This window comes from Diabrotica undecimpunctata, chromosome 7 (genome assembly GCF_040954645.1).
Source record: "Diabrotica undecimpunctata isolate CICGRU chromosome 7, icDiaUnde3, whole genome shotgun sequence".
Taxonomy (NCBI): domain Eukaryota; kingdom Metazoa; phylum Arthropoda; class Insecta; order Coleoptera; family Chrysomelidae; genus Diabrotica; species Diabrotica undecimpunctata.
The window spans coordinates 112,288,745-112,308,343 of NC_092809.1; the positions used below are offsets into that span (position 1 = coordinate 112,288,745).

General features: G+C 31.8%; 1 protein-coding gene across 1 annotated transcript in view; it reads right to left on the reverse strand.

Annotated features, from left to right (window-relative positions):
• Positions 1 to 19,599, reverse strand: part of LOC140445719 (macrophage mannose receptor 1-like) — a 68,400-nt gene that overhangs the window by 15,701 nt on the left and 33,100 nt on the right. Inside the window, exons 6-8 of the mRNA XM_072537998.1 lie at positions 12,632 to 12,740; positions 2,803 to 3,153; positions 2,623 to 2,720 (exon numbers count right to left, since the gene is read on the reverse strand). Coding sequence (XP_072394099.1) covers positions 2,623 to 2,720; positions 2,803 to 3,153; positions 12,632 to 12,740 — 558 coding nt within the window. The remainder of the gene's footprint in view (positions 1 to 2,622; positions 2,721 to 2,802; positions 3,154 to 12,631; positions 12,741 to 19,599) is intronic.

Below are 19,599 nucleotides of genomic sequence, written 5' to 3' on the forward strand. Positions count from 1 at the left end.
AAGAATTTTAATTTAAATATAGTTTATTTTAAACTTTACATTGGTTATGTTAGATATATATGTGTGTTTCATAATATATATATATATATATAATAAAGATAATTTCAAAAAGTGCTTACAAACTAATTCTTTGAGAACCGCGATAAAAACCCTATATATATTATTAAAAAACACTCATTGCTCATCATTCACAAATAATACATCATAACAATATATATATATATATATATATATATATATATATATATATATATATATATATATATATATATCTATATACATATATATATATATATAGATATATATATATATATATATATATATATATATATATATATATATATATATATATATATATATATATATATATATCTATATATATATATATATATGTAAACTTTAAAAAGTAGCAAAGAATTAGTTTATCTTGAAAATGTTTTTTAAATCATTGTTTTTTATTGGATTATTTTTATTACCTAATCAATTATAAGCAATAATTTTCTATTGACAGTGATAGATAGAAATTTAAACTGTTTAAATATATTGAGACATATCAACAAAAACATTGATTCATTTGATATGTTTGTGTAACTTAAAGCAATAAAATTACAGTTATAATTAATATTACCGTAAAATGCACCAGTTTATCTCATTTGTATTAATGGTATATCAATACGAAAGCATATACATTAATTTGTCAACGAAATTATTACCACCGTAAAAAGACCAGAAGATTGGGAAAGCTTGGACCTGACAATGCATAAATGAACTCATAAAACTACTTAGCACCGACGGTACTCAACGCCCAACAAAAAGATTTAATGACATTATATTTAAGCGAAGTAATACCAAGAACTGGTCTGAAGTCGATGTTTATTGCTCTACCAAAGAATACAAAAGTTATAGAACAGACAGTTAAGATTTGATTTCACGTATAGTGCGTCTACAATTCGCTTATAAGTATTTCGTCCTTTTAGGACTCATCAGAGCGCCTCAGTCGAAAGCCCTAAATGTAAAGTTCTTACTTAGATGAATCGATATGATGTGGAATGCAATTCTAGATTCCCCATGTTGGTTTATTCAGCGTTTGTTTTCTTTGAAAATCGTATAAGGCACAGATTTAAGTGAAAATCTGATTTTTGGTTTCAAACAAGTAGTAGAAGTCTTCGAATTTTTACTTTTTGCTTTAAAACAAAAGATATTTCTAAAATAGTTATTTCTAAAAATCATACATCAAAGGATATAAGAGACTATGCAAAGACAAAAACAGCCGTACACAGTTTGGTTTTCGGAGTGGAGTGGCTACGACAGAGGCTTTTTTAGCATACAAGGACTATCTTAACGATTTTTCGATATTTATGTATCTTTCATTGCTAACCATAAAGCGTTCGTTACAGCAAAACACAACAAGCTGATGGAGATAATAATATTGATAGAAAAAACACCTATGATCAAAGAGTTATTAGAAATATTTCTTCTTCTTCTTCTGTTGCCGTCTCCACTAATGAAGGTTGGCTACAACCATTGCAAATTCGTCTCTATCTTCTGTTTTTCTTAAGAGCGTCTGTGTGTTTAACTCGGTCCAGCGTGTAACCCGGCGAATGTTTTTTCAGCCAGGATATTTGTCGTCTACCAGAACCCCTTTTTCCTTCAATTTTACCCTTCATAATCAGCTGCAACAATTCGTACTTATCATTTTTAAGTATGTGCCCCAAATATGCTGTCTTTCGCCTTTTAATGGTGGTCAAAAGTTCTCTGTCTCTTCCCATTCTGTGCAACACCATTTTGTTCGTAATATGATCGGTCCATGGTATCTTTAAAATTCTTCTAAAAAGCCACATCTCAAAAGCTTCTAGTTTTCTCATTAAGTCAACATTAACAGTCCAGGCTTCGACACCATAAAGAAGAATAGAGTGGATATAACATTTTGCCATCCGATATCGGATTTGAGTCTTTGGTTACTCAGAAATTTCCTCATCTTCAAAAAGGCTGCTCTTGATTGCTCTATTCTTGACCGAATTTCTGATTTCAGATTCAGATCTTACGTAATCCAGACTCCCAAGTATTTCATTTTGTCCACTTGCTCAATATCTTCATTTTTATCTGGATCCTTGTAATAACTTTGTCCCTCTTACTGATAGCCATGGTTTTTGTTTTCTTTATGTTTATTGTTAAACCAAACTGTTCTCCAGTATCACAAATTGTGTTTAGTAACGTCTGCAGGTCTAATCAATTTCAGCGATAATGACTGTATCGTCAGCATAACGGATGTTATTTATATTTTCGCCATTTATCTTGATCCCTTCTGTACAGTTTTCAAGTGCTTTCGTAAATAACTCTTCGGAATATATATTAAATAGTAATGATGAAAGTATACAGCACTGTCTCACTCCTCTACTTATCTGTTGCGCATCCGTGCTATTTCCATCTAATTTTACCACGGCCTGTTGATTCCAATAGAGATTTCTCACTATGTTAATGCCATTTTTGTCGAGTTCTTTTCTCTTTAGACATTCCATGAGAATTTTATGTTTAACTTTGTCGAAAGCTCTCTCATAGTCTATAAACGCAGACAAAGTTGAAATAATATCAATAAAATATAACAACCATCCTGATACTTACTGGAGTAAGAACTTCAACGTGATATTTCTTTCCTCCATGATATCTATAAACGAATGCATCATCGGTGTGATCTTGTAATAACTGCTCCCATTCCTCATCTAAAAAATACATAACTATAATTTTCTTAGCTAAAAAAAAAACAAAAAAACAAATAGTTCATACTATTGTAATTTATCTTACCAGTTCTTGCAGATGAAGGTAGACGTGTAATTCCTAAACCGTTATTCACGTTAGGTATACCGACTGGATATAGAGAATGCGGATATCTAATACTAGGATTATAACTATCGTAATCAATATCACCGTCATCATTACTTTCACATATTATTCGATTTGTAGCAGTACAGTATTCGTCTGCCCATTTTATTCCATTTTCATTACTATGCACTAATTTCAAACACATCTGGTCGTTGCTGTTTGGTTGATTAAAATCCCAGTTAGTAAAATCTACTGGTGTCCCCTTTGTAAACCATACCCAGTTTTTGCCATCAAGTAATCTTGATCCAGAAGACCACCAATGTTTGCCAGAATCTTAAAAGGAATAAGATTACTATAATAAAACATTTTTAAAATCTAATTTACTGTTTGTCCTTTTTACTTATTATGCCATATTCATTCTCTTGTTAAAAGATACAAACGATTATACACGAGATGTTAAATGAGCGAAAGAGTGTGTATATTCGCTTTGTTTGTAGTTCTTACCTAACTTTTTGGTTATTATCTTGGTCTGCAAAGGATCTATGATACAACGCAAATCAATAGCAATATTAAAGATTTATATAAAAACGAGCTTTGATTAACAGTGAAAAGTAAAACCTAGCAAATTTTGTGAAAAAAGAACAAACAACTAAAACCGACTTATTTCTATAGATTGGCTACATGAACTCGGGAAAACCAAGTTAAAAACCAACAGAGAGACTATTTAAATTGTATTGGATACAAAAAGAGTGATACGAAATATTTACCAAAGAAGCTACAAGTCATTAGATATAAATGAGAATTTTTGAAAATATGTATTCAAAAACCAGCTTACGAGACCTTGGGAGAGAAAAAGAAAACAAGAAGGAGAGGATTACGACATTGCCAAAAAAAGTTAAAAATTCACAAGAAGGGAAGGAAATATCACAAATATTTGATAAATAAGACAAAGGAAACTTACAGAGAGGCTGATTTCTTTAAAAAACTTCCCTATATCTTAATAGAAGGTCCATTGAGGAATCATTCTCACAGTGACAACCAGCATACCTAATTAGAAAGAAAATCAACAGAAACAGCATTGGGCAAAGTGCTTTAGAAAATCAGTAACATTATTCACCACCATATGCAACTGAATCAAAGAATCAAAGCAATGCTGGAAATTAGGCTACTTCTACTTCTAACAAACCTATAGGAAGAGGAGATTGTGGCCAAAATAGCTAAGGAACATCCAAAGGAGGGAATGTTTTCTTCCCTGCTGTAATCACTTCTAATAGATGACCTGTTCTTGAGAATAACTATCGGTCAACCCTAGCAAAACAGTAGTAGTCAATTTTTCAAAGAGATGAAACCTAGATAACATCTCGAGACGCCCGCTATGTATGGGTAAACTGCCAAAGAGGCGAATGAGGTAAAATATCTATTGTCTGCGATAATCACGCTTTCCTTTTGTTCTTACTTCCAGTATGAGTACGGTATATATATATATATATATATATATATATATATATATATAAAGTTCCTGTAAACTTAAAGAAAAAGTATAACGTATAACACATACTACAGCATACTACAGCATACTACCAGTTTGTACTTACGGCTTGGAGACAGTAGCCCTTACCAAAAATCTGCTAAAAAATTAGAAACAACGCAAAGAGCAATGGAACGAAACATGCTTGGAATATCACTAAGAGACAAGATTAGAAACACGGAGATAAGACGTAGAACGAAGATTAGGGATATTGTGGAAGAAATTGAAATGGCGCTGGGCAGGTCACGTAGCCCGACATAATGACAACAGGTGGACACGGAGAATTCTAGAATGGAGACCAAGGACGACAACAAGAAGCATGGGAAGACCTCAAAAAAGATGGGTAGATGACATAAGAACAGTGGCAGGCAAACAGTGGATTAGATTGGCGCAAGATAGAGAAAGATGGAAGCAATTGGGAGAGACCTACATTTAGGAGTGGATGGAAAATGGTTGACAAAGAAGAAGATATATATATATATATATATATATATATATATATATATATATATATATATATATATATATATATATATATAAAGGGATATAAGACATCCCGCCCTTTCGGTAGGGATCTATGGAGGAGTATCACCGAGCTACAAGCCTTTGTCTCTTGACGTACTGCTCCACCATATTCCGATCAGACACCAGCTCGTCTAGCCTAAGCTGCTGTATAGTAATATTGATGCATATTATTGTCTGAATTTTCTGCTTTTATCTATCTGAGATTAATAAAATACTTTGTGAATTCTGAATTTTCATTTTCTGTGTTTAAAACTATACTGATAGAAGAGTTCTATCAGGCAGGCAAAATTCTTAAGAATGAAATAACTATGGCATCTGCATACTTAGAGTTTAAGCTCCTATATGCAGTAAGATCGTCAGATTTTGGCTAGTATACTACTATAGTGAATTTGTGCTCGCCTATAGATACTTTCTACTAGTAGAACGGTCATCTTACAAAAATATGTAGCGGGAGGACGTTTAGCATTACGTCTGAGATTACAGTGAGCACGATCGCATTGCACTGGCGATTTTACTTAAAATATAAATACAAATATCTTTATTTTACTAAATTTTTATTCCAATACTTAATCTTTTATGATCGGAAAACACACTAAGCGATCATGACGCGATGGCGTTCACGATGGCGACCCCGATTCGATTCGTCTGAACAAAGGACTGCTGCACAAATGAATTTGTGCAGCGTTGTTCAGTGCAGTGTTCAGAAAAAAAACTTTTTGCTTATGGCATATTTTTTCACCCATTTTCACTAATTTATTACCACCCTAATAACTTTTTACCACTAAACCACCCTTAAGGGGAGCGATTTTGCTGGCTTACGGTTAAAACTAGTAGAATTCCAAAAATAATGTTTATGATATATCACAGTGCTCTGCTAGGTTTTTATGAATTTACTAGCGGACCAACTTGACATCGAGTTTTTTAAATGAAATTTTTATTTTGCGAGAAAAATATACAATATATACAATGACCGGAAGTAAAAATATTTTTATCAATAACTCAAAAACTATAAATGATAATTTCGTGAACTTACATTTTTAAACTCTACGTTGAATTCTCTATTGATTTGACTAATAAAAACGAAACCGGAAGTCGACCTCAAAACCGGAATGCAATTTTTAGTTCATCAAATGTCGACATAGATATCATTTAGCAGTTAATTTTGGATGCTGATCACGAATCCGGTGTCAGATTTGCTCTATCTTGACGTTTTATGCGCGTTTCGGGTCACTTCCGGTGTCGGATCGCAACCGGAAGTACATATTTAGATTCGTCTCGACGAGACCTTTCGATCCATATATACATTGTGGGGTCTAAAACTTAAAGTAAATTTTAACTTCCGATCATCTCAAAACCGGAAGTGAATTTTTGTACCAAAAGTATATCTTGACAATCTCATACGTAATACTAATAATATTCCGAAAAAATATTTTAATTATCTAATATGGTTTTTGAGTAAAGTGGTGGACAAGAAAAGGGCTTAGCGTTTTAGTATAGATAAGATTACCACACTAGTAATTATTCACACCTCAACTACTCCTTATGAGAAGTCAATAATTCTGTTGGATTAATATTTAAGGTGATAAAAAATCTATTTTTACAATGTTACTGTATTCTTCTTGTAACTGAAAGTATAAATTGCTTGCCAGGTTTTTACTGAATTTTATCCACCCTCATAATTTTTCATGCCCTAAGCTACAATTAATGAGAACCATTCAACAAGCTACACATTCACGCTAGCTAAATGCGAAATCTTTTTGAAAATACAAAAGTGCTCTGCTAGATTTTTACTATATTTTTTGCAGCCTAGTCATTGTTTTCTCAACTACCCTAATTAGAAACATTCTGAAATGTTATTCTGTGCTAATATTTATTTTTTAAATGTTTAAATATTGAAAATATGAAAATATTTTAATACAAAAATTATACATTTTAACTGTTTTAAAAAGTTGACTCTGGTTATAGTAGTGGGTACATGACTAAGAGAAATCGAATAGTGAAATCTGAAATCAAGTTTAGTTTTAGTAAATATCATGGAATTCTTATATTTCACAGAATAATAACCAGGTAAGAAATATTCAAATTGAAATAATTTTATTAAGTCTATTACATTAATTACCTAATTGTAAAGGAGGGTCGGGACACCTTGCGCACCTATTAAAAGATTAAAAGATTTGTATTTATTGGGTACATCCATAGAGCTGAGCGAAGTGTACCGCCAATCAAGAAGTGGTGGCTGCAGTCTTAATAGGATTTTAGATTGATACCGTCCTCTTCACTATTATTTAACTTCTGTACTGTCCCTGAGTGTATTTTATGCTGAGTACAATAGTTTTTGAGTAATTTTTAATAGTAAACATTAGTGCACATTCATCTACACACGATCATTTCCATAGTTGATTTTTACTCTTGAAATGTGAAAACGTGCATTTTTTATACCGGACGAAAAAGTACGACTTTACGTCCCAAAATTAGAGCGTAAAGTGGGGAATTTATGCCCAGTATGTTAGGTGAAAAATATGAAGAAAGCAAAAAATAGTAAAAGGTTGAAGTAAAAGTACAATACAAAAAAAATTATTAAAAATACCTTTTATAATTTTGTTTTGTCAGTTCTAAATTCAACAATTGTGAAGGTGGTATAATGAAATGGAATTTCAAAGAATCATGAGGTATTTCAAAATTTTTATTTTAATTAGCTAGCTTAATATTGACTTCTCACAAGGAGTACTTAAGAAGGGAAAAAAATAGGGTGGTAATAAATTTGTAAAAACTTATCAAAACACTGTGGTACTTAAAAAAAAATTTTTGAAGTTATACTTCTATACGCACGGTCGGCGTTGGAAATTAAATGAGAGTGAATCTGTCAAACCATTACATATGTAAGATAATGAGTAAGAGAGAGACAGAAGATATATTTTCTCTCTCTCTTCCTCTCTCGAGAATAAAAATGTTCCTTTTGTATATATATATATATATATATATATATATATATATATATATATATATTTAATACATATTATATATATAATATTGTATATATATATATATATATATATATATATATATATATATAATATTATATATAATATAATATGTATTAATATTATTATTTATGTGATATGTTTTGTATTATTTAAAATTAAACGTTTATAATTATTTTAGGCTTTTGTATTTCAAAATAATCACTGTTTTACCGAGAACTGTCAATTTTGAAATCGGTTAGTGTCATGTCTAATTGGCAAATCTTTTACGTGTTTGGTTCATACGCTGGTGATTGTGAGTTCGAATCCCAATTATGAATTTCCTTTTTTATTTTTGAAATATTTAAAAACCTCACGTTAATCTTATTAAATACATGTAATATACGCAAAAAACATAAATTTTAAAATAAAATGAAAATTTACAACATAATCCGAGTTGTTGGCTTTTTATTTTTATCTTCGTAAAGTAAGTTATGTATATTGGCAGTTTTAAATACTTATGAATATTACATTTTAATTTATATTGTATTATTATATTGAATTATGTTGCAGTGTATTTATTGTATTGTAATTTTTATATTAATAACAAAATAAACAATGAATTTTACTGCAGAGTATGTGTAAATTTTTTTTTGCATTCAACTCCTTTTATACATATATAAAAATAAAAACATATATTTTCATTAAAATATTGATACAATCCTTCATTTACTATACTCCTATTACAGGTCAAATGTTTATATACAGCAAACGATGCACCATATACCTTTATAACTAATTCTTTTTTTCTTTCTGCTCTCTCTTATCTATAGCATTACATATGTAATGATTGTGCAGATTGACTCCTATATAAATTTTTAACGGCGAACGCGTGTATAGAAGTATAACTTCTACCGGCAGTCCCACTGGACACACCCGTTTTTTTTTTAATTCTGTTGGCTCGAATATTTAACTAGCGGGAACGTTTCCAAATAAAATTGCTTTAGTGGTGGAAAATTATCAGGGTAATGAAAGTGTAGCAGAAACTTACCAGAACACTTTTTTATTTTAATTATAAATATAGTACAGTGGAATATAAAAAAAAAAATTCGCCATAAATTTTAACCTAACAGAATTATTGATTGATAGAGTACAGTAAAATTGTAAAAATAGATTTTTCATCACCTTAAATTTTAACCTAAGAATTGTTGACTTTCCACATGGGTTAGTTGAGGGTGAAAATCTACTAGGGTGGTAATAAATTCGTAAAAACCTAGCAGAACACTGTGGTATGTCAAAAATAATTTTTATTAATTCCGCTGGACCGAATATTAAGCTAGCAGGAACTTTTCCAAATAAGATTGGTTTAGGGGTGAAAAATTATCATGGTGATCAAAGTTTAGTCTAAACTTAACAGAAAACTTTTTTATTTCAGTTATAAGTAGAAGAGAGTGAAATTGTAAAAGAATATTTTTTCGCCCAAAAATTTTAACCTAACAGAATTATTGGCTTTCCATAGGAGGCAGTTGAGAGGTGAATAATTACTAGGGTGATAATAAATTCGTTAAAACCGAACAGAACACTGTGGTATTTCAAAAATATATATTTTCTAATTTCGCTGGCTCAAATATTAAGCTAGCAGGAACGTTTTCAAATAAGATTGGTTTAGGGGTGCAAGATTATCAGGGTAGTTTAAATTTAGTAAACATTAAAAAAACACTTTTTTATTTTAGTTATAAGTAGAGGAGAGTGAATTTGAAAAAAAAAAGAATTTTTCCCCTTAAATTTTAACAGAATTATTGACTTTCCATAAGGGGTAGTGAACGGGTAAAAATGACTAGGTGGTAATAAATTCATAAAAACCTAGCAGAGCACTGTGGTATATCATAATTTTTTTTGGCTTTTGAAATATTTCTTACCTGGTTATTATTCTGTGAAATATAAGAATTCCATGGTATTTACTAAAACTCAACTTGATTTCAGTTATTTTATATTTATAAAAGGGACTCACGATTCGATTTCTCTTAGCCATGTACTCACTACTATAATCAGAGTCAACTTTCTAAAACAGTTAACATTTATAATTTTTGCAATAAAGTATTTTCGTATTTTCAATAGGTATTTAAACATTTAAAAAATAAATATTAGTTAGCACAGAGTAACATTTCAGAATGTTTCGAATTAGGGTAGTTGAGAAAACAATGACTAGGCTGGTAAAAATTTAGCAGAGGACTTTTGTATTTTCAAAAAGATTTTGCATTTAGCTGGCGTGAATGCGTAGCTTGTTGAATGGTTCCCATTAATTGTGGCTTAGGGCGTAAAAAATTATGAGGGTGACTAAAATTCAGTAAAAACCTGGCAAGCAAGTTATACTTTCAGTAACAAGAAGAGTACAGTGACATTGTAAAAATAGATTTTTTATCACCTTAAATACACTCGCGATCATAAAATCCGGTTCTCCTTGAAAATCGCCGTTATTTCATTTTTAACGAGCTTTATCGTAAATAATAATAACACAAATAAAAACTAATGCATGTTTCTGAGAATTGTTGTCGGCTTAGCGGTTTCCTTTGTAATAAAGAATTCCAAAAATGCCGATTTCGCGGAAAACTATACACCTCCCAAAATGAACGGTACCTGTAACTGCCGCTTGTTTTAAATGTCTCATTTGTGCTTCGACTTTCTATTCAAACGCAACAAACAAACGTTTATTATTGCCATCATTAGTGTTTATTATTGTTTATTTTTTGCCAAAAATGTTGTTGAAACAGCATGCATTGTTGCGTTTGTGGAAGACGGTCACACTTAACGGCAAGTTGCAAGAACTGTTGGCGTAAGCCTTTCTACAGTTCAACGAGTGCTTCAACGCTTTCAGAAGACGAGTTTGCTAACCAGACGATCTGGCTCTTCTTCTTCAACTGACTTCAACTGACCGAAACAATTCGTTGCTGCTACAGCTATACCATTCCCGTAGATTCTTTAGCCAGGAGTTTCGTCTTCTTCCTATGGACCTTTTTCCTGCTATTTTTCCTTGCATAATTATTCGAAGCAGTTCATATCTTTCGCCTCTTGTAATGTGTCCCAAGTATTGCAGTTTTCGTTTTTTGATCGTAAATATGACTTCCTTTTCTTTATTCATTCTTCTCAAGACCTCGACATTTGTGACTCTCTCGGTCCATGATATTCTCAGGATTCTGCGATACATCCACAGTTCAAATGCCTCTAATTTTCAAACTGGCTCTAGACGAAGAATAGAGACCACGGCATGAGATGACCGTTTCCTTGTGTTTCAGGCTTTACGAAACCGGACTTCAACTATGGTTATGCATCGAAATTGCCTACAAGAAGTACGAAATTTCAATTTTAGCTTGCAACAGTCAGGAGAAGACTTAGTTCTTCTGGAATATCTTCTCGGGTAATGGCTACAGGACCGCCACTTGGCCATTGACAATACGCGCATTGGGGAAGTAATGATTGGAGTAAAGTGTTATTTTCAGATGAATCCCGTTTCAACCTATTTGGATCCAATGGACGTGTAAGAGTTTGGAAGAAAATCGGTAAACGATTTTCACAAGCTTGCATTGCTCCAAGAATGCCATTTGGTGGTGGCTTGGTCATGGCTTGGGGAGGTGTATCTTCCGACTTCCGCACAGAATTACCCTTTATCGAAAATGGGTCCTTAACTGCACGAAGGTACATTACGGAGATTCTGGAAGAACATGTTATGCCCACCATGACAGGGTTTGGAGAAGACGCAGTTTTTATGCAGGACAACGTTCAACCGCAGGTTGCCAGGATCAGTATGCAATACTTGGACAAGGTTGGAATTATGAGGTTACCCTGGCTAGCTAGATCTCCGGATCTGAATCCCATCAAACATCTCTGGGACGATTTGAAAAAACGTATTTAAACCTCGTCCTAACAACGCACAGGAGCTTAAGGATCTGTTAGTGAGAGAGTGGAATAACATACCACAACATGTAATCCGGAGAAAAATTGAGAATGTGGCCCGTCGTCTGCAAGAGGTTATTAGAGCAAGTGGAGGCAATACACGATATTAGTCATTGAAATTCCACCGATATTTTACCACGTTCTGTATTTTTCATTTTTTCTTTTGTATGTCTGTTTCATCAATTTGGTTTGTTTTCTGCTTTTTCGTGGTAATAAATTAGTGAAAAATGAGTGAAAAAATATTACGTAGGTTGAATTGGATTCCGCTCGTTAGTCCTCGCTAACTTAAGGGTCTTAATTAGTTTAGCGTTCAGAATGCAGCAGTTTACATTTATCGCCGATCGCGTCGATGCAAATAAAAATGGATATCGAAAAACTTATTGAAATTGTAAAAAAATATGATAATATATTGTTCGACCTTCATCAACTGGTTCCCTAAAATTTGTTTGCTGTTTGATGATGTTTTGTCCGATCTAAAATTTAATCAAAACTTTCAAAAATTGTTCTAAAATATGTATAACAACGGTTCTCATCTCTGCGAAGTTCTGGGTACAATTTATAAAATTCTACTTGTTGCTTCTCCTTGTTTAATCGTACATTTTATAAACTAAATTTCCAACTATACTATTAAAATCGCAGGTCGATATCGGTCTGATGTGTTCGTTTTCTACAGAAACTGAGATCGCCATCGCCATCGTGGACGCGATCGTGATCGTAGTCGCTAAGATGTGTTCTCCGCTATTATTTAATGTCATAAACTAACTAAATACATAATATAATGGCAAAGAAGCTTTAAAACGACAGTTTAAATTAAAAGTATCAGCTCTTTATTATGTATGTAACTTACTAGTATCACGAATGTATTTGCTTAGTCTGTCATTTTCTTCTTTATCTTTTATCGATACCAACTGCATGTTGATAATTTTACAAAACTCAAGTGCTTGCATAAAGGAACCCTGAAATGAAGAAATGCAAATAAAAATAATATAATTTTAATTAATTATAGTTAGAATGGTCTAACTAGATAAAAAATCTTCCTATATTAAAATTATTAGGACGAATATTTTAAGTGCAACTTTAAAATTAACCCATTAATGCCTAAAATTAAATTTTAATCAAAAAGAAATCAAAATTTTAGAATGAAATAAAGGGAGGTTGTTTTTAGTAGCAATGTGCAAAATTTACGTTTTTTCTTTCGGTAAATGTCTTTTTTTTGACCTATGATATATCATACACTGGGCAATGAAGGACACAATATTTTATAAAACAGTATTTATTTTAAAATGTTTACGTGTGATATTTGACAAAATATTGCTCGGGATGAAGTCTTACATTACATTTCTTCTTCTTTCTATGCCGTTTCCATTAACGGAGGTTGGCGACCACATTTCTAAAAGTTTCTCTGTCTTTTGCAACTTGGAATAATTCGTCTACAGTCATGTTTGTAAAGTCTCGAATATTTCGCAGCCATGACTTCCTCTTTGTACCTATTCCCTTTTTGCCATCGACTCTACCCTGCATGATGACCTGCAGAAGACTGTATTTATCATTCCTCAGTATGTATCCAAGGTATGCAGTCTTGCGTACTTTTATTGTTCTCAACAATTTTTTGTCTCGACCCATCCTTCTCAGCACTTCCTCATTGGTGACCCTGGAAGTCCACTTACACTTAATGCAACGATATTTGGTACACTTGCCACATTTGCCGTACCTTCGTTGTTTTTCAATTTTGTCCACCAAATGACCCACATTATCCAAACGAATTTCGTCAGCAACATGTTTTGAAGATTTTGGACGTACTCCACGTGGCGTTGAAATATCTGGAGCTGTCAGCAGGGGCTCCATAATTCGCCTGTAAAATTCTAATAAAGAAATTACCTCAATGTTGTGGTAAAAAAGCCACATGTTGACTATTCTGCCCTGTTAAGAATAGAAGTCGTAACTGACAAAAACCCTATTTTGAGATATTCGATGTTTTAGATTTGATTAATTGCCATCAACTGTAATGACTCATTAAAAATCTTGTTACAACATAGCAATATATTTTTTGAGTACAAATTTAATGAGTGCGTGCAATTTTCTTTCAGCGTATTTGAAATTAGACTTGTGATAGATACGACATTTAATCCTAACAAATCATAAAACAAGGTAAAGTAAAAAGTCTTATCTTAATCAAAGTTATAGTTTATTATGATAAACGAAATAACATAAAGTCATAATCAGTTTTTGATCATCTAAAGCTCCAGGTTCCATTGAAGTTGGTAAATAATTCCAAAACGGTTGTCTGCTTTTAGGCATGTGTCCACACAGTTTGGATATAATTAGTTGTTTTCTTTCAGTCGTTATGCCTCTAAGAAGGGACTTGGGTTAAGGTTTTGTCATTTTCTGTTTTGTAATCTTTGCATTTAGAATGTTTACTTCACTTTCTGTCTTTGAGGTGAAGCTGATTTTGTACGAAAAAGTATATTTACCTCTAGAAAAATTTACTTGAACCATTTGATTTAGGTATGACCTGGGATTAATTTTTATTCAGTTTATATGCAGAAGTACCATCTTGCCATTCTAAAAAGTCAGCTAATTCCAGAACAATTACTTTAGCATTACTTGCTGCATTTGCTACTGCATCCGAAAAATCTTTAAAATCGTATATTTTACCCATTTGCTTCATGGAGCGTTCCACTTGGTGGTGGAATGAATCCGCAGCCATGAAGATATGGCCAGGCTCAAAATACTTAGTACTTAATTTTTCAAGTGCGATATCCTTTTGCGAGTTTACAATAAACGTAAAGAAAGTAAACAAAGCCCAGTTTTTATTTTGAGCAGAGCAATTATCAAGCCACATTATAACATTTTTAGCGTTTCGGTGAGACAAAAAAAATTTATAGAATGTGCTGGCAATATACGACTTACTCCGTCCGCCTATTCCTTCGTTTCATAAAATTGCAGTTGGTACTGTTGGTTTTCTAGCAGTGACAACAAAACGTTCATTAAAAGTAATTATTCTAGGTGTAAAAATAATCTCCATTCTCGGAAGCATTATGACCTAGAATATCACAACAAAATAAAACATTTATAATTATTATAATATTTTATTACCATTTGCAAATCCGCTGGAACTACCATTGATGTATCGTCCCAGTTACTTTTTGCAGACGAGTCAGTTTGATATTCTGATCTGGCAGCAGTGTATTTATTTTGATGTACACCAAAGTTGCTGCATTCCTCACAATTATCCACCAATACATCCTTTTTGTGAGACGTGGATTTTGAATGCAAGTCAAATGATTCACACAACCAGCACTCTTCGTTTCCTAATTTTACAAATGAAATATTTAAAGTTGCGACAACTTCCCGATATAAATAATAACAAACTTGATATTTGGATATTTTTCAATAAAATTCTGGTACATCATTTTTATTGTGATGTCACTGGGAAGATAACGTCGTTCTAGTGTGTGTTCCCGACGGTAGTGTGGTTCTGTAGGTTTGAAAGATTCTATTATGTTCTTTAATAATATTTCGATCTATTTTAATTTTTCCTGTCTTTCCTTGTTTATTTTTGTTGACCGTCACTTTTGAATTTGTTTTAGTAAGGGCATCTCTAATAACTATGTCATTTTTCTTTTCATATCCCAGCGTTCTCATAAAAAATATTTTGCAGACATTTTGTTTACATCCGTCATTGTGTTTAAGAAAATACAAAAAACTATTCGACCTTCTAGACACAACACTAGCTGTGGTTTTCCGTTTGGTTATTTGTTCAGATGCGTTATTAAAAATAAAAATTTTCTGTTAGTCTTTTTGCAATTTCCAAAATTCTCTCTTTCCAAAGTTCGTCTCGCTTCTGTAATTTTTTCGGAACATCTTCTCTTGCAAGAGATAAGATAGTTTTACACCGTGCTTAGCAATTGTGGTAGTTTTTTTTTCTCATTGCTAGGCTCTCTTTAAATTTCTTTTGTTTACGGATTTCTCCTGTTTTAGTTAAATTGTCTTGTTCCTTCCTTTAAACAGATACATATATTATATCTACCAAGATTTCTTGAATAAAAGGGATACAGTCTTCCTTACCTTCTTCTTTACCTTTGGAATCAGCTTCTTTAGAAACAACATTTGCAGCTCTCAAAGTTATATCACTAATAATCTTCACTTTATTTAAACCGTTTCTGTTTAATTTCGGTTCCTTAATTTCTTCCGTCTCTTAATCTGACAAAATAAAACCTGGGTCATTATCATGCTGAAGTTTAGGTTTCTTCAAGACACGTCCTGTACATTCCTGCCACTATTTCAGGAATTGAAGACGAGTCTGGACCTGAAAATACTGAACCTGGTTATATTCATCTCACACACGATGCAAAGCAAATCGTGCTTAACGTTTACAACGGTAAGTACTCGTTAAAAATATTCTTTAGTTAACCTTTCCAATACTGGGTGAATTTTAAAACGACCAGTACCAGGTGGGGCGACTTAGAGAGACAATCCCAACTAAAAAGTGATGCTTCGAAGAATCTAGACAAAAATATGCTAATAGGAGAATTATAAAAGATCCCACTGTGTAATAGCAAAAATGGAATTTCAAAGATAGAGGAAACACATTACAATCAACTGCTAATATGTAAACAGTGCGACTGCACATCATGGCAAGAAATTAGTACCATTAGTACTATTTTCAAAAACTTTCGTCTAAACTGTTAAAATCAAATTTGTAGAACGTGAAAACACTCGATACCACGTGGGGCGAATGCTCGCCCCACATACACTTCTGGAAAATCCGACGAGAATATTTAATTTTCTGTTCGCAATATTTTGGGTTTTACTACTTCTTTGTGCTCTTAATACATCAACCACCAATGTCCTAAACCGTCAAAGTGATTAATTAAACTTAATTACTGATATTAATAAAAACGTTAGACCTGGGACGAGAATTCGCCCTACCCGGTATTACATATTTTTTCTTAGGTCTTTTTTCAACGATGGTTAAATCAGAAGCGATTCAAAAGACGGTTTTTTGACACAAGTCCCACGATCCATTGTATACGAAATTATAAAAGACCGTCCAGTGTTGCGAAAAAAAAAAAAAGAAAGGATTCTGGTGCCCATCGAGTATTACCGGATATTTATTTATCAGCTATACGGGAAACAATATATCAATATATCATATGTATTCAGTGAATAACTTACCAACTTAAAATAAACTTTTGAGTGAATTAAGAAACAAAGAAATAATCCCCGAGTGTCATAAAACTACTTTTTGGACGTTTCTAAAATGGTTTTATGTTTAAAACAATGAATAAACGGCAAGCAATTATGGAATCCAGCCGTTTAATAAAGTTGAGATTCGATTATTTGGAGAGTCTAAGGTCTTTTAGGAGTAAAGGGAAGACCTTTGTATTATTTTAATGAAACTTGGTTCGACACCCACGATATAGTTAAAATTAAGTCACCAATGTTCCTCCCTCTAGAGGGAAAAAAATTTGTGTTTTACATTGTGGGGAAGAATCAGGATGGGTAGAAGATGCTTCATTACTCTCTACTAAGAGTGTAAATGATTGTTGCTTAGATTATTATCAAGATATGGACAATACTTTATTTGAAAAGTGGTTTGAGCAGCAATTACTACCTAAATTAAAAACAAATAGCGTTTTTGGATAATGCTCCGTATCATTGTAGACTAAAGAGTAAAATTCCAAAAACTTATTCAAACAAAGCTGAAATTCAAGAATTTTTATCAAAACATGAGACATATTTTATGGATTCTTGTACAAAAAAACAACTTGTAGAACTATTAAAATTAGTTAAGTGTGAAAAAAGTTATGTTATCGACGGGCTAGCTGAGAATGATGGCCATAGAGTGTAAAGATTACCTCCTTACTATTGTGTACTGAATCCAATAGAATTGTTGTGATCTCAATAATTAAAAAGTAATGTTGTAGATTGAATTAAGACCGAATGTAATATCAATACAGAAGATACCTAATTGTAGTTCCAAAACAATATAAATAGAGTAGTTATAGATTTAAACGATAGCAATGATAGTGATACCGATTTAAATGTAGACGATAGTTAAGTTTAAAATTATTTTATACGCGCCCTCCAAGTTGGAAATTTGTATGGGAGTGAATCTGTGAAATCATTACAGATGTAAGATAATGAGTAAGAGAGAGACAGAAGATATATTTTCTCTCTCTTCCTCTCTCGAATATAAAAATGTTCCTTTTGTATATATATTTAATATTATATATATATATATATATATATATATATATATATATTATGATTGTTTATTTTGACTTTAATCTTAGTTTATTGAGCCAATAAAAAAGAATTATAACTTATTTGTTATTAAAAGTAAAATAATCCTTATATTACCTGTGTTCGATGGATTCAAAATATTTTCTAGTTGTCTTTTATCGGGAGAGAAGAAAGGATAAGAATACAAATATATTATATTACAAAGATTTACGTTTCTTTATTTTATATGAACGAATAAAACAATTATTAAATTCTGTCGTTATCTTATCAATCAGCATACAAGAAAATAAATCAAATTTTTATAATAATAAGATTATAAAGCTACATACATTTATATTACGTGAAAACCAATTTTACTTAAAATTTTCTTTACTTGAAACAAGAAACAACAAAACTTTAAACTTTTGATTAGCCTAACAAAACCTCAGTTCTAAAATTTGAATGCTAATGACCATGATGTCAAAACGATCCTTCACAGATATAAAATTCAATTGTACAAACACTTACAGCTTATTTTCTTCTTGAGTTGTATGTTGGAACATACCCAGAAAAGTCCAGTCTCCTCAACGATGTGATCTCTCCTCTTTGGCACCTCGGCTCCTTCTTAACGTCTCTGCAAACCTCCTGCAGACTACACAAAAAACACCTGATTCACTTCTCCAAACTCAGCTACTTATTTATGACACCAGGACCTCCTTTTGTCAACTTGATGCCGTAAGAATACTTTCACATATACTTTATAAAATGCCCACGGTAGATACAAGGACCTCTTTTAATCTACTTGTTATCTCCTTCTGCAAACTATTCACTTCTTTTCGTTACGCCGGTATCCAAACTCACGAACCACACCCTATCTTGAGACAAACGACTGTTTCCTTTCGATGACCAAAATATATCTAACTCCTCCGGTCTCCTGTTCGGCTTACAAATTCCCATTTAAAAACGACCGTCCAATCAAAAGCTCAAATTGTGTTTACCATGATTTTGGAAAAGCCTAATTTCGGTTTCAGAGAAAAACTAAATAGCTTACTTTAAAATTGGTTTTATCAATACACAATTTATACATATTTCAAAAGATTAGAATATGGTCATTTAATACTCGACTATACAAACAATGAAAAGATTAACTAAGACAGGTAAAATGTCTTCTAATTCTAGACAAAGGTTTTTTTTGATAATTTTGTTTAAAACGGAAAAAGGTCGTTTGCCAAACAAATTTCTATTCTTATCTACACTAAATCTTATCTTAAATTACTATATACATTTTTGTTTATAATATCTTAAAATTTTATTTCGATGGATATTTTTATTTATTTTTCTTTGGTTGGGAAAGAAAAAGTATGACAATATATATATAGAGAGAGAGAGAGAAAAGAAATTTAATCTTTGCAGATATCTTAAATATTGGGGAAATCAGACTGCAGATTTCCCCAATATTTAAGAGTTTACTATATATATATATATATATATATATATATATATATATATATATATATATATAGTATATATATATATATATATATATATATATATATATATATATTATACACACAACGCAAAAGGATA